We start from the raw sequence: 13,460 nt of genomic DNA, 5'->3' as shown, positions 1-13,460 counted from the left end.
CGTATTTAAAAGTTATTAGCTGTGATTGGATCGCACTTTCTGCGTATATCAATGAGGTTATGAATATTTAACAGTACTTGAAGCAAACTTTATAAATCTGATAATATCCCAGCAAACACAAAACGTTTTCGACATCATTCGCAAAAGGTTATAAAAGGTTGTCAGAAAACGTTTAAATGTCGGGTTATATAAAGGGTACATTAATGGTATAAAACGTTTTCATAACATTAAATAACATTTGTTGGTAATTTACTGCACAGCAAACACAAATGTTTTACAGAAAACATTTAAATGTCGGGTTATATAAAGGGTATAAAAACGTTTTAATAACATTCCAAAAACATTTTGAAAACTTGGTACAAATCATTCTAAACAGAATGTTATTTTGTGGTTAAAAAAATATTTTGCAAAAAATGTTTACCCAAAATATTTACAATAACGTTTTTAAAATGTTTTCACGACCTTTATATAACCCGACATTTAAATGTTATTAAAACGTTTTGTAAAAAACATTTTAAGAACATTTCTGTGTTTGCTGGGTGCAAATATTTTAACATAATGTTATTTAAGTGATGACAAAATATTTGGCCAAAAATGTTTGCAAAAATAGTTTACAATGACATTTCGAAAACATTTTAAAAATATTGTTGTAGTGTGTTTTCATACAAAACGTTTTAAAACGATTTCATGACCTTTGTAAAACCCGACATTTTAATGTTATTAAAACGTTTTTACCTAAACCAAAACCCAAAATATAACTTATTTAAAACGTTTTAGAAACGTTTTTGTGTTTTGTTAGGATGTTCTTAAAGTGTATGTAGGTGGGATGAAAAGCCGACGATCAATTGAAAATTTTGACCTTTCGTATTGAAGATATGGATTTTTTCCCAAAACACCAACAAAATTAGGTCTTTTGGGAAAAAAATCCATATCTTCAATATGAAAGGTCAAATTTTTTCATCCCAGCTACATACACTTTAAGAATTTATCATTAGATTTATAAAATTTACTTCGAGGACTGTTATTATTATTATTATATCAAAAATTTGAAAAATATCAAATTTTAATAATTTGTCATAAAATTTGTATTATATCGTGAATTTCAAAAAATGAAAATTATTTGATATCAGAAAGACATTCTTCGCATTCAGAATGCAATTCGATATTCCTGATGTGCTTTCATGTCCCACAAAAAATACTGTCTAAACGCTCAAAACGCTCATTCCAGATCCCTTTTAAAGTTCATCCTCTTATATAATATTGGAACATTGATAGTCACCAAATTAGGGTTTTGGCACACTTTGACTTTGAACTGGCCCACTGTGCGACGGTGTTTGGAAGATGATTCAGTTAATAGATAAATAGAACTGGCAAAATCTTTCAAATTTTTTTTTTCGCTTTATGCAAAATTGAACAGACTAAGTTTATGTATACAATGAACGTCAGGGTAATATCTTACTGGTCGTTTTGTGTTATTGTTCCTGAAACCAATGACCGTGAATCAAGAAAAGATTATTCTAGTTTAGGGTAATATTTGACCGATAATCTTCTTTTTCACTTTCATATTCTACATAACAATCAATTATTTGACCCTGTTTAAAGTTCAAATGCTCCGATTTTGCCAAAAGAGGTTGAAATTGTTCGTTTTGATAAAACAATTCAAATAAGGGTAGGATTGCACCATCAAAGATGTTTCGTTACCTAGGTAACACAGCAAAATAGGTCAAGTTCCATTGAGGCCTAATTGACCTTGACCTATTTTGCTGTCGGTAACGAAACATCCAAGATGGGGCAGTCCTATCCTTATTTGAATTGTTTGATCAAAACAAACATTTTGACACCTCTTTTGGCAAAATCGGAGCATTTTGATGTTTTTGACAAATCTAAGCATTTTAACATTGTACATTTTGGTTTTAGATGATCACCATGTTAAAGTTTATCGGCATTATTTTAGCTATATTTCTGGTCAACTTCTGGGAATTAGGAACTCTGAAATGTTTCGGCGTGTTTTTTCAACCGCTTCAGGAAGGCCTTCAAACATCGAGCACAGCATTGGGAATATGGATAGCTACATGCAGAGCATTTACCAATGTTATTTGTAAGATGATGTTAATTGTTAACCATATAAGTAGTTTAATTTTTACATCACATCGTGATTGATGATAAACTTTTAAGATCAAACTTTCGAAGTAATCATGGTAATAGTAAGCAATTGCACTGAAACACGTGGAATGTTCCAAAAATATTTGTAAGGATATTATACTATTTGCCTGGTTCCTGATCGAATTCAGTATTGTATTAAAGCCATATTGTAACATTTCCATAAGAAATACAATTTTTATTTCTTTTCCACAAAATGTTAGTTTTCACTGTCAGATATGCCCCTTTTAATTTAGACCCGAACATATCAGACAAAACAAAGAAATCATATGCCGCCAATGCGTACCACTCTGTCGATCGTGACGGAGGTCGGTCCATTTGATGTGTTATGACCTTCCCGCACGCCATGCTACTGTTATGAAGGTATCGCGTACACGTTCGACTTATGTTTTGGTCGTAATAATTAAACGACGTACGCCGCCGTTTTATTCCTCTTCGTTTAATTGACACCACCTGGGGCGTAAGAGTAAGACTATTCAAAACCTCGGATTTTGTCACAACCACAGCACCTAAAGCCTGGAGTTTTGCAGGGTATGTTAGTTTAATAAAGTACATTACAATAAGGGCGTTCTCCTCAGTAAATTTTAAAATATGGCTTTAAGGCGACGAAAAAAATAAACCATGTTCTACAGGCGGACGGACCTTTCAAGTAGGGTCTGTCGGTCGGCCATTTTTAATTTTCTTTTGGAAAATGACCCAAAAAATTTCCAAAATCTGTAAATAATTTGCAATTTGAGGAAATACAAAAAAACAAAAATTGTTCCTGAAATTTCCGAAATTTGGGTCGGTATTCATTTGTACAGGAATTTTTTTTTCTTCCCAATTTGTTCAAAATCTGGGTCGGTCGGGCTCGTAGAACAGGGTTTTCTTTTTTTGTCGCCTAAGCACAAAATTGTATGGCATTGGAGCTAAAATGTGGCAATAAAATAAAGTAGCGTTCTGTTTGAGGTCTGTTTTACGTGGTCACTTTATGAAACAAAAGATTATTCATAGTTCAATCTGTATTGTATGACCACTCAAATGAGTGGTTACTTTCGTTTTGTGACGTATTTTGTTTATTTATTTTTCACTTGATAAAGCTCCGCTATCGGATTACGCTACTTGCACATTTGGAGAGAGACATGTCTTAGTTTTTGGTGGTATCTTATGCGCATGTAGCTTGTCGTTTGCAGCGCTGGTGAATACTATTACATGGTTTGGTGTTTTGATCATATTCACAGGTTCGTATTATAATCATATTTGTTTGGTTTTAGTAAATTCTTTTGTAAATTCATGCATATTACCAGAAAGAATGATTAGTACGTATCCATATCCAATGAATCGTTATTCCGCGGGTCGTTATTGCGAAGTCTTGATACCATGGAAGAAAAAACGTTATATTAGTAGGGTGGTCACATGAAAATTTCAAACCCACCCCTGGAATTACTTTTCCTATCAGGATTGTTCCTTCTGCAAAATGATTTAAAAAAGCTTTTGAATCAACTCAATCGGACAATCCGTTGCGAAGATACAGCCTTATAAAGATTCACAAAATTGGCCATTTTACCCCATTTTTAGGAAAATCCTGATTTTGTCATAAATTTGCATATTCATGAAGCGATAATTGTGGGAATAAAGCCAAAGAAGGCATGAGATGTATTGTTTTTGTTTATTTAATGTTCATTTATGCAAATATTAAAAAAAATCCAGGGTCATAATTGCTATATTTGCTTCTTTACAACATTTTTAAAATGGCTGAAATCACAAAAATAACTCTTTTGCCAGGACTTTTAAGGTAAATATGTGTGATTTTCACCATTGAGGGCGCTAGTATGTGCCAATTATGACCTTCAAAGGCCTGTATTTCCCAAACTACACAACCAAATTGTCTGATTTTTGCACAGGATTTTGCTCTGAGGGTCTAGATTGTAAAACTGAATATAGCATAATTGTACATCTTTGGGAAAATAGTTTTATTTGATGACAAAAAATTATTTTGTGCGTAACTTTTTATGCGTGACCGTACAAAATGCTATATTCACCTTCATTACGAGCAGAAAATGTTCTAATTTCTAATTAGGTAGTCGGGTTTGCACAGAAGTTACTAGGAGACAAATTATATGGAATTCAAAATGCCCAAAAGTTTTCCAACTGCTGCAGAATCTGTTACAATTTCCACCATACATTTGTGTATGTAAGCAGGGTACACACAATAGCTAGCATTGTGGCCACCCTAATATTAGTGAGCAGTGGCGTAGCGTCATAGGGGCAAGGGGGGGCACGTGCTCTTCCTATCGATTTGAAAATTTAGATAATTCATAGGAAAATTGGTTCCCCACGGTTGATGCCCTTCCCCATAGGATGACTACCAGCAAACACAAAACGTTTTCGACATCATTCGTAAAAGGTTAGAAAAGGTTGGCAGAAAACGTTTAAATGTCGGGTTATATTAAGGACGTATAAAGGGTATAAAACATTTTTATAACATTCAAAAATATCAGTTGATAACCTATTGCAAATATGCTAATATAATGTTACTTAAGTGTTAACAAAATATCAAAAAATATTTTACAATAACATTTTTAAAACAATTTAAAAATATTGTTGCATTATGTTTTCATTTAAAACGTTTTAAAACGTTTCCATGACCTTTATATAACCCAACATTTTAATGTTATTAAACGTTTTTATCTAAACCAAACCCCAAAATATAACATGTTTAAAACGTTTTAAAAATATTTTTGTGTTTGCTGGGTAGCGCTACGCCACTGATAATACAGGGTGTCCCAGAAAAAATTACCGGGCGAATAAATTTGGATATAAGTCGAGAAATAGACATCAAAATCCAAAAATCTAAACATCAGCGTGTAGCCCATTTTATTCTGCATCTTATATGCTAATTTTACTGGAATCGGTCGACTGATCGCGAAGAAATGAGCGATTACATAACGCATGCGTCAATTCACTTCATTCCAAGTTTGAAAGAAAGATCATTCAACACAATGCATACTAATGGTTAACTGTCCATGGGCTTCATATTTCTGTGAAATCCTTTTCGTTCTTTTTAAACAATCTGTTTCTTGCAAAACATTTAATTAGGTTTTGTTCAAATTTGAAAACCTGCACGATATTGAAAATGAAAGCTTGCATGTAAGATGATGCTCGGTATTTGTAAATATACATTTTCGTTAATGTAGATATAAATGTTGCATAAAGAATTATTGCATAAAGAATTCCAGCTGGCTTAAAAAATTTTTACACACACATTACTGTTTTTCGAATATTTCCAAGAAATTATAATGCAAAGTTTAAATCTTTTAAAACTTCAACATTAATGTTGCATGGCATCAAAAATCACACGTAAAGCTGTAAGCACTTGATCATTGTTATTCTTGGCTCAAATGTTCATTAGAAAGTTAAAATATAATATATTTGCACAACATAAAGAATTGAAGTTGGAAAGCTTCCAATTGCAGAAATCAAAGTTTTCTCGACAAACTGTTATTCATCTTCAGTGAAGGCATGAATGACATATCACATAACACCGTCCGATTATAAAATAGATAATGTGGACTAAATTTAATAAGATACACAAACTTTAGGAAGCGGTGAGCGAGTATGAAAAAAGCGCCTGTTGATCAAACTTGGAATGAACTGAATTGATGCACGCATTATGTAATCGTTCATTTCTTCGCAACCAGGCAACCGAATCAAATAAAGTTTTCGTATGTGATGCACAACAAAATAAGCTATGCGATACATTTTAAAATTTTTTGATTCTGATGTCTATTTCTCGACTTACGTTCAATTTTATTCGCTCGGTAATTTTTTCTGGGACACCCTGTATGTGGCTCCGTAAACATGATAAAGACAGAATATGTTGGCTATCAGTAATTTCACAGCTGCTCCTTGTCTTTCTTTTTGGTCAACATGTGCACTAAATGTGCAGCACAGATCATGACATGTCCCTTATTGTAGTTTATATACACAATTGCCGAATACTTCCCGTAAACCGTACCAACAAACAGATTGGAGGTAACCTGTCCTCAAAATTATTACGTTTTTAGATAGACCGTATGCCTATATTGGACCTACGAACGGTCATATTTAAACAAAGTAGATTATCATATTATGATCAACTTCATATTTCCGTTTACAGGGTGCAGCTTTAACATGGTCTTCATAGCTTCTTTGGCTACAACCAAAAATTACTTCCCAGTAATACCAACCACATCTGGGGTTTGACAAGTGCAGGTGGCGCACTAGGTATGATGGTTCTACCACCCATATGTGAATTCCTGATTCAGATTTATGGCTGGAGAGGAGCTCTTATGCTACTAAGCGCCCTTAATTCCCATCTTGTTGTTTGTGGCCTATTAGTAAACCAGAGAAGGGATATAGCCGCACAACCATATTCTGCGATCCCAGTAACAGACGAATCTGCCGCTCAGCAGTCCAGGTGCCCCAATATACGGAATGTATCTGCTAATATTTCAAGATACATTTCATTCTATCTCATAAAGAATCCTAAATTCATTCCGATTATTGCTGCACATATGCTTACTGGCGTAGTGTTTACAGGATGGACAATATTTCTCGTACCTCATGCCATTGGAAAAGGTTTACCACCTCAAACTGCCTCATTCCTATCATTTTGCGGTGGACTGGGCGCTTTATTTGGCCGGCCTTTGATGGGACCAATAATCAAGAATTGTAACATAACATAACGGCAATACAATTAATGGTTATATTAGCTTCGGCTAATGCAATAGCCTTTGGTTTTGACGTCCTTGTAAACAGCTTCTGGGCATTGGCACTTATTGCCTTTGTAAATGGATTCGCTACTGGAATATTGCCAATTTTGACATTTGCAGCTGCAACAGAGGTATTGGGAGAAGATCGTGTGGTTGAAGGATTCAGCTTTGCTTGGATGTTCTTCGCTCTTGGAGATTTCGTTGCTGGTTTTATTTCAGGTGAGTAGCTGAAATAGCTTGAAGTAAGAGCACATCCTCTTTTTTGACTGGCTCACCCAGTCTCTCTCTCTCTCAATTAAAATGATTAAACATTGATATTTCGTGCTGAAATGAGCGTCAGATAATTTACATATTAGGATTTAACATTGTAACGTTGTGCCCTTTTTAATTTAATAGCTTTTAATCATTTAACTTTGTTTGCAAAAGCTATTTTATGAAAGATGGGAATTCCTTCCATGATTTAATCATGTTATCACAATATTAACAAAGTCAGTCAGTGGATTGGGAAATCCTCATATTTTACAGAATGATCATTGCGTATGAAAAAAACATGTGGCTAAAATATGGTGAATGTGACAGAATGATCTTTTAATATAACTGGGACTTTTGAGTTTTACTAGTTCGGTATCAGAGACAGAAGCAATAGATTTCCGTGGCAGATATATGCCAGTGATCCAAGTATGAGCTATATGATTGCATAGCTACATTGTTTTACGTAGCGAAAGTGCTACTTTTCCAATCAGAACGAATGAGATCAGAGGATGATTTAAGGAAGCCCCATCATGCACTGTAAAAGTGTTATCACTAGAGTTTCAACTGCCACTTTACTTTTCAAATCCCATTGAACTCTGTGCAAAAGATGTTGTTTTAGAATTGCCCGTGTGTCATTATTGCTTAGTCGATTTCAGATCTAAAGTGATGTATGCATGAAGGATAATTCACACCTTCTGTAGATAACATAAAATGTGAAATCGACCAACCTTTTAAAGGTGTTTTTATTGTAAATATATCTGTCAAAATTCAAATTTCACCATGCACGTGTGTATGCAGTGGGCGGGCAGTGGTGTCATGTTCACTCACACAGCTGTGCTAACCGCAAGACTTGCCAAAAAGGGAATTAGTTATATGTTCCTTAGACTTGCTGAAGTCTAGTTTACGAAAAGGGGAAAAGACAAATCTGTCAATGTAAGTGGAGCAGCACGTGGAATAAAGCCTGTTTCCTAAAGAAAGCGGGTGGATGGTGAGATTGCCATCTGTACCAGGATTTGTACGCATTGGATTATATAAGTTCAAGTTAACAGTTGGGACTTCGCTGGACAGTGGCCTTCGCTGGACACGTTTGACGTCATTCGTCCGGGAACATTGAGTGCAACAGAACTTTATAATCAAAAGGAAAAAGAAGACTACCGGATAAGTAAACATTTGTAAAATATTGTATGCACTTATGTTTATGTGAATGAACTTTGCCCAGTCATCCGTGGTCATGGTACTATACAATTCAGTGTGTTTTGTTGTGCATTCTGAAATGAATTTGGGTAAAAGGTATTTGGCCTTTGTGATCCATAAAAGTATAGCAGATGTAAAAGAGACGATGCCCCTGAGAAACGTTTGTTCTTTTTCATTTCTACAGGTTATCTTCTTGACCAAGGATCAGCCTTTCTCTTCATAGTATTAGGAGGTTTCTCATTCTTGACAGTACTTGTTACAATGATATCGTATTACATTCCTCAAGATTAACACACATTATTTATTTCTTGTCACTCTATATCGACCCATATTGCACTGAATAGACCTTTTCAAATCGAAGTTTTCCGAAGTTTGTTATGGATGACCCGTTTACAATTCCGGGTCATCGACGCTTACGCAAACGCAACTATTACGTCTGAACACACTCGTCTGAACACAAATCTACGTGAAAGACACGGTCAAGCGTTGGGTATGGCTTGTAGTGTATGCAAGAGATTGCGAGGACCACGTTCCGCTTGATTCATTGTGCACCAATTTGATCCCCTAGCTTACTAAATAAATACTGCGGTTTTCCGATCTTTTCGTTGAAAAGGTCTATAGCAACACAAAAGAGGGAAGAAATGCATTGTGGGAAGCGTAAGCTATCTTCTCAAGAAGTTGGCAACTTGGATTTGTTTTTCCTTTGGATTAAGTATACGCTATTAGTTAAATAATGTGCCTTGAAAAAAAAGGATACGACTTAACATGCTCAACAATACAAAATATAAGTATTTGAATCAATGTAGATTTTTGCTGTGAGTAGATCATTATAGAATTTATAACGAAATTAAATAAATTGTGAATACATCAAGAGGCAGATATTTCTCCAACACATATCCAAAATTAATAATATTAACGTAAAAGTATTGTGGTAGTAATAACACAATAATTCAAACGCTTGCGACAAATGTTTCCTTTTAAAAAAAAAAAAAACAAAAGACACAAATGTTAATGGAGTGTTCAGATATGTAGGGACTGGAGGGACTGAAAATATATTTCCATATAAATGTACCTAAGACTTTTGACCCCCCCCTCATACTTGGAGACAAATGTGGAAGGACTGTGGACCAGTTTCAGAGACGTCACCAATATGATCACAGAAGAAACTGTTGGTATTTAAGAGAGGTCGTCAAGTTAAAGAACTACCAGAGGATGTTCGGGAGGCATGTCATTGAAGCGGGAATGCCAGAATCAACATGATTTAACAATCCATGAAAACAGTCAAGACAGTATGAAGTAAGAAGTGAAAGACGATAATGGCACAATTTTTCGTAATCTGTAGATCCAGGCCTTGCCGTCTAGATTTTTAAGCCGAGTGGTCAATCACTCGCTAGCATGATCATAGGCAAGTGGTCGAATCACTCTCAGAGCTAAATCACTCAGTGGCGTAGCTAAGGGTTGTGGCGCCAGGGCTAAGGATACACAATGGCGTCCCTCCCAAATTTCTTGACATTAATATACCATAATGAAGTTCAATATTGGTCTTAAAATGATCTTTCAAATGATTTTGTGTTGAAATGCGCCCAAGGGGCGCAGAATCGATGCTGAAACTTGAATGTAGTTCAAATTTGGGTGATTCGCAGCGAGCGATATTCAGTGTCTATGGCGAGTGGAAAATCGCTCACTAGAAATTGGGTTTGGGCGAGCGGTGGCGAGCGAGAGCGATGGCTCACCTCAAACGGCAAGGCCTGAGATCTGTCGCCAAGTCTACGCTACTGGTTCTGGACGCTATTCCACCCCGCCGGCAACGGCCAATATTCGCTAGCCAGCAAATCTCCAAATCGGTGAGCCCTGTCATATTTTTTCCTCGGTACGTATATTTGTCCCGCTGATTTTGTCATCAAATAGCAAGATAACGGGACGGTAATTATCCCAAATAATCGGTTATACAGGAAGATAGATTATTAAAGTATGACTTTCTGCAGTTAATTCTTGTATTGGACTGTTATTATGAGTTTGAGGGCCAATTTTTAAAAAAAATAAAGAAGCCGTGACGTAATACCATTGTTTAAAATATTATTATTTGCCCCTGGGGGACCCACTCAGATGCGCTGCTAGGGTAGGATAAACACGTGGGAAAAGGGTCGGATTTTCGCCATCAGACGGCGTTTCACCCCTGTAAATCGCCTCATTATAATTTGTATAATGCTACGTGTGATTTTGTATATATCGTGGATGGAAACAGCGGAACCAAACGCTGATGAAGAGACTGCAATTATTTGACTTGAATATATATATAATTTTAAAAATTTCCGTATTTGTTCAAAAGGTTTCGTGGTCCAGTGGTAGAGTTCTCGCCTGCCACGCGGGAGGCCCGGTTCGATTCCCGGTGGGGTTATTTCGGTAATTTTTTTCACATCCATTTTAACTCCTAAATTATTTGTTTTTATGTGAAAATGTATACATTACATTGGGAAATATATTTTGTGCACTTTTGTTTCTATAACAGCTAAAAACATACCTCGGCCCGGCTCGGGAAATAAATTACGTCAAAGGGCTCTGTAATAATGAAACGCTGAAAACAAAAATAAAGAAATAAGGGGCGAAATAAATACATAAGAAGACCTTATCTTCTCAAGCACGATACGAGGAACATGAAAAAAAATATAAGAAAAAATGTCCCCCTCTACAAAATTAATTAATTAATTAAAACTACAAGAATGAAAACTCAGTTTTTTTAATTTACAAAAATCATTAAAAAAAATACGGCAACGGTGCTGCATGTTTCTGGATGCCGGACCATAATGCAATTCACGCAATGATCATTGGCTTGCTGATTGTGCTAATTATTCACATTAATTTACGCTGAAAATATTCTCGTTTTCTCACATAGATGCATAAAGGGGACGATATTTGATATTGTATGTAAGTTTGAAGACAATTCATATCCTAAACCAATAGGGTCACCCCATTTAAATGATCGGCCACCGTTGTCTGCCAAACCTAATACCCTTGAACATAGGCGCCATGGCTACAGAGCGCATAGCTCTGTAGCCATGGCGCACCTATACATCCTAATCCGAAACCACCGCTGCTCACCACAACCCCCAAAACCATTGCTCATCTGGATTCCTTTTTATGCATTAGAAATGTGAATTTTATTTGTGCAGTAGGCTGATAAAATAATTAAGGGTTAATGTGTATGAAAGTTATATTTATTTGTTGTCAATATGTGGTAGTTGCTTCAATTCATATCATAAAGATATAAACCAAAAGGAAACAAACCCGGGCTCGAATGCTTGATTTTTTTCTGTTTTAAAAGCATTGCCTGTACTGCATTGAAGAGGTCTGCGTTGTTACCTTTGACATCTACCGCTGAGTGCACCAAATCCGCGTAACTTCGGAGTAAGCTACTAGTTTAGTAAGTTGGCGAGTATCTCGCATTTTGAGACTTCCAAATCGGCGTAAGTTACTAGACTAGTAAGTTCTATTGTTACAAACTCAGCAACTTACTCTTCATCTTTTGCGGAGTAAGTTGGCGAGTATCTCAGAGTTTCGTGACTTCCAAATGTGCGTAACTTACTAGACTAGTAAAGTTAAGCCGCAGCTATTGTTATTTACTCGGCAACGTACTCTTCATCCTTCGAGGAGTAAGTTGGCGAGTAAGCAAATCGACTAATAGATTTGAGGAGAAAATCATTCATATTGATGAGATTTTGGAAGTAAATAATAAGATATTTCTTAATAGAGCGTTTTCTGCTCGTGGAGCGTCTCGTATGCGGCGCCACAGTCCACAACCCTTTCGTATAGGCCTACTGACGGAACGTTTAAAGGTAAAGTTGGTCTTAACACTGGAACTATAGACACCTCATATAACTGCTAAAGTGTAGGCCTATATAAAAGTACAAATATTTAGAATGGCAAAAACCTGAGGAAAGGGTATATCAAAATCGATGAGATACAGGTTGCCACTAAGAAAAAATATTATCACGCGAAATGCGGGTGATATCATAGACCCTGGAAATTTCCAGGGTCTATGGTGATATCATCTATTTTTGAAAGGTGGCAGTTGGAACTTATCATCGTTAATTAGTATAACCGTGCATCAATCGATCAATCAATCAATCAATCAATCAATCAATCAATCAATCAATCAATTAATTAATTAATTAATTAATTAATTAATCAATCAATTAATTAATCAACCAATTAAACAATTATCAGTCAATCAATGTTCATTCCCTGTGACGTGTCACACAGTGATCATCAAATGCATGTTGGATTCCATTTGTATCTTCAGTAGATAGCAGAATTATAGTAGGCCTACCATTCAAATTTCACTATAGAGTCATTATTATTATAAAGTCCCGTTATTTTATGCGTTTATTTTGTACCTTATATTATGACAATTGCATTCTGCTATACTAAGTAATAATTCGAATCTATACAAATATTTTCATGTCTGGGGAAACATGTTTTCAAAACTCAATATGACCTTTTATCTCTAACATAAATTCTCTTATTTCAGGACCTCCCCACGATTCACGAATTAGGAATAATTGTAAGTTTTGTGCCAAATAGATTTTGAGGAATTACATGCCCCAGTATCCCACTCCTGGTGCACACCATCCGGTTGATACTTGCATAGAATAGGCCTAATAATAAAATATCTGACAACCGTGGGTATAGTAATACTGTGCAAGATTGTCAGATATGTTGGCCAAATTGAAAACAATTTCGCGACATTGTTACCAAATAAAAAAATCAATCGCTTCATTTTGGTGAAATTTGTGATGTTTTTGAAAAATGTAAACCTTTATTGTATATAAATGGGGATCCATTATTATACAAAATGCCCCCAAATGAGACCCATGTTTGCGGATGATTATGACGTATGGTCATTTGAACTGAGTACTAAGTTAGTCTTTGCGGGGTACCCCTTTTAATGAGTTGGTTTGCTAACTCACCACCCCCCCCAAAAAAAACCACAAACCAAAAAAACAAAAAACAACCTAACAAAAGAAAATGTCAACACCCTAAAACCAATCCCCTGAAAATCTCATCCCCCATCTCATCCATTAAAAATTGCCCGGTAAACACACAGTTTTATCCCTTATTTGG

The 13,460-nt window shown here is 35.6% G+C and overlaps 1 protein-coding gene across 1 annotated transcript; it reads left to right on the top strand.

The window, feature by feature from the left end:
- Positions 1 to 1,921: 1,921 nt before the first annotated feature.
- LOC140145057 (monocarboxylate transporter 12-like) lies at positions 1,922 to 6,866 on the top strand. Its single transcript, XM_072166844.1, is given in 4 exon segments — positions 1,922 to 2,098; positions 3,240 to 3,380; positions 6,299 to 6,357; positions 6,360 to 6,866. Coding segments are annotated over 4 exon segments (879 nt in total). The 5' UTR covers positions 1,922 to 1,926.
- Positions 6,867 to 13,460: the final 6,594 nt, after the last annotated feature.

The sequence above is a fragment of the Amphiura filiformis genome, unplaced genomic scaffold, assembly GCF_039555335.1.
Source record: "Amphiura filiformis unplaced genomic scaffold, Afil_fr2py scaffold_123, whole genome shotgun sequence".
NCBI classification, from domain to species: Eukaryota; Metazoa; Echinodermata; class Ophiuroidea; order Amphilepidida; family Amphiuridae; genus Amphiura; species Amphiura filiformis.
Note: the sequence above shows the minus strand (reverse complement) of the source record. Positions and strands in the feature narration are given on the sequence as shown.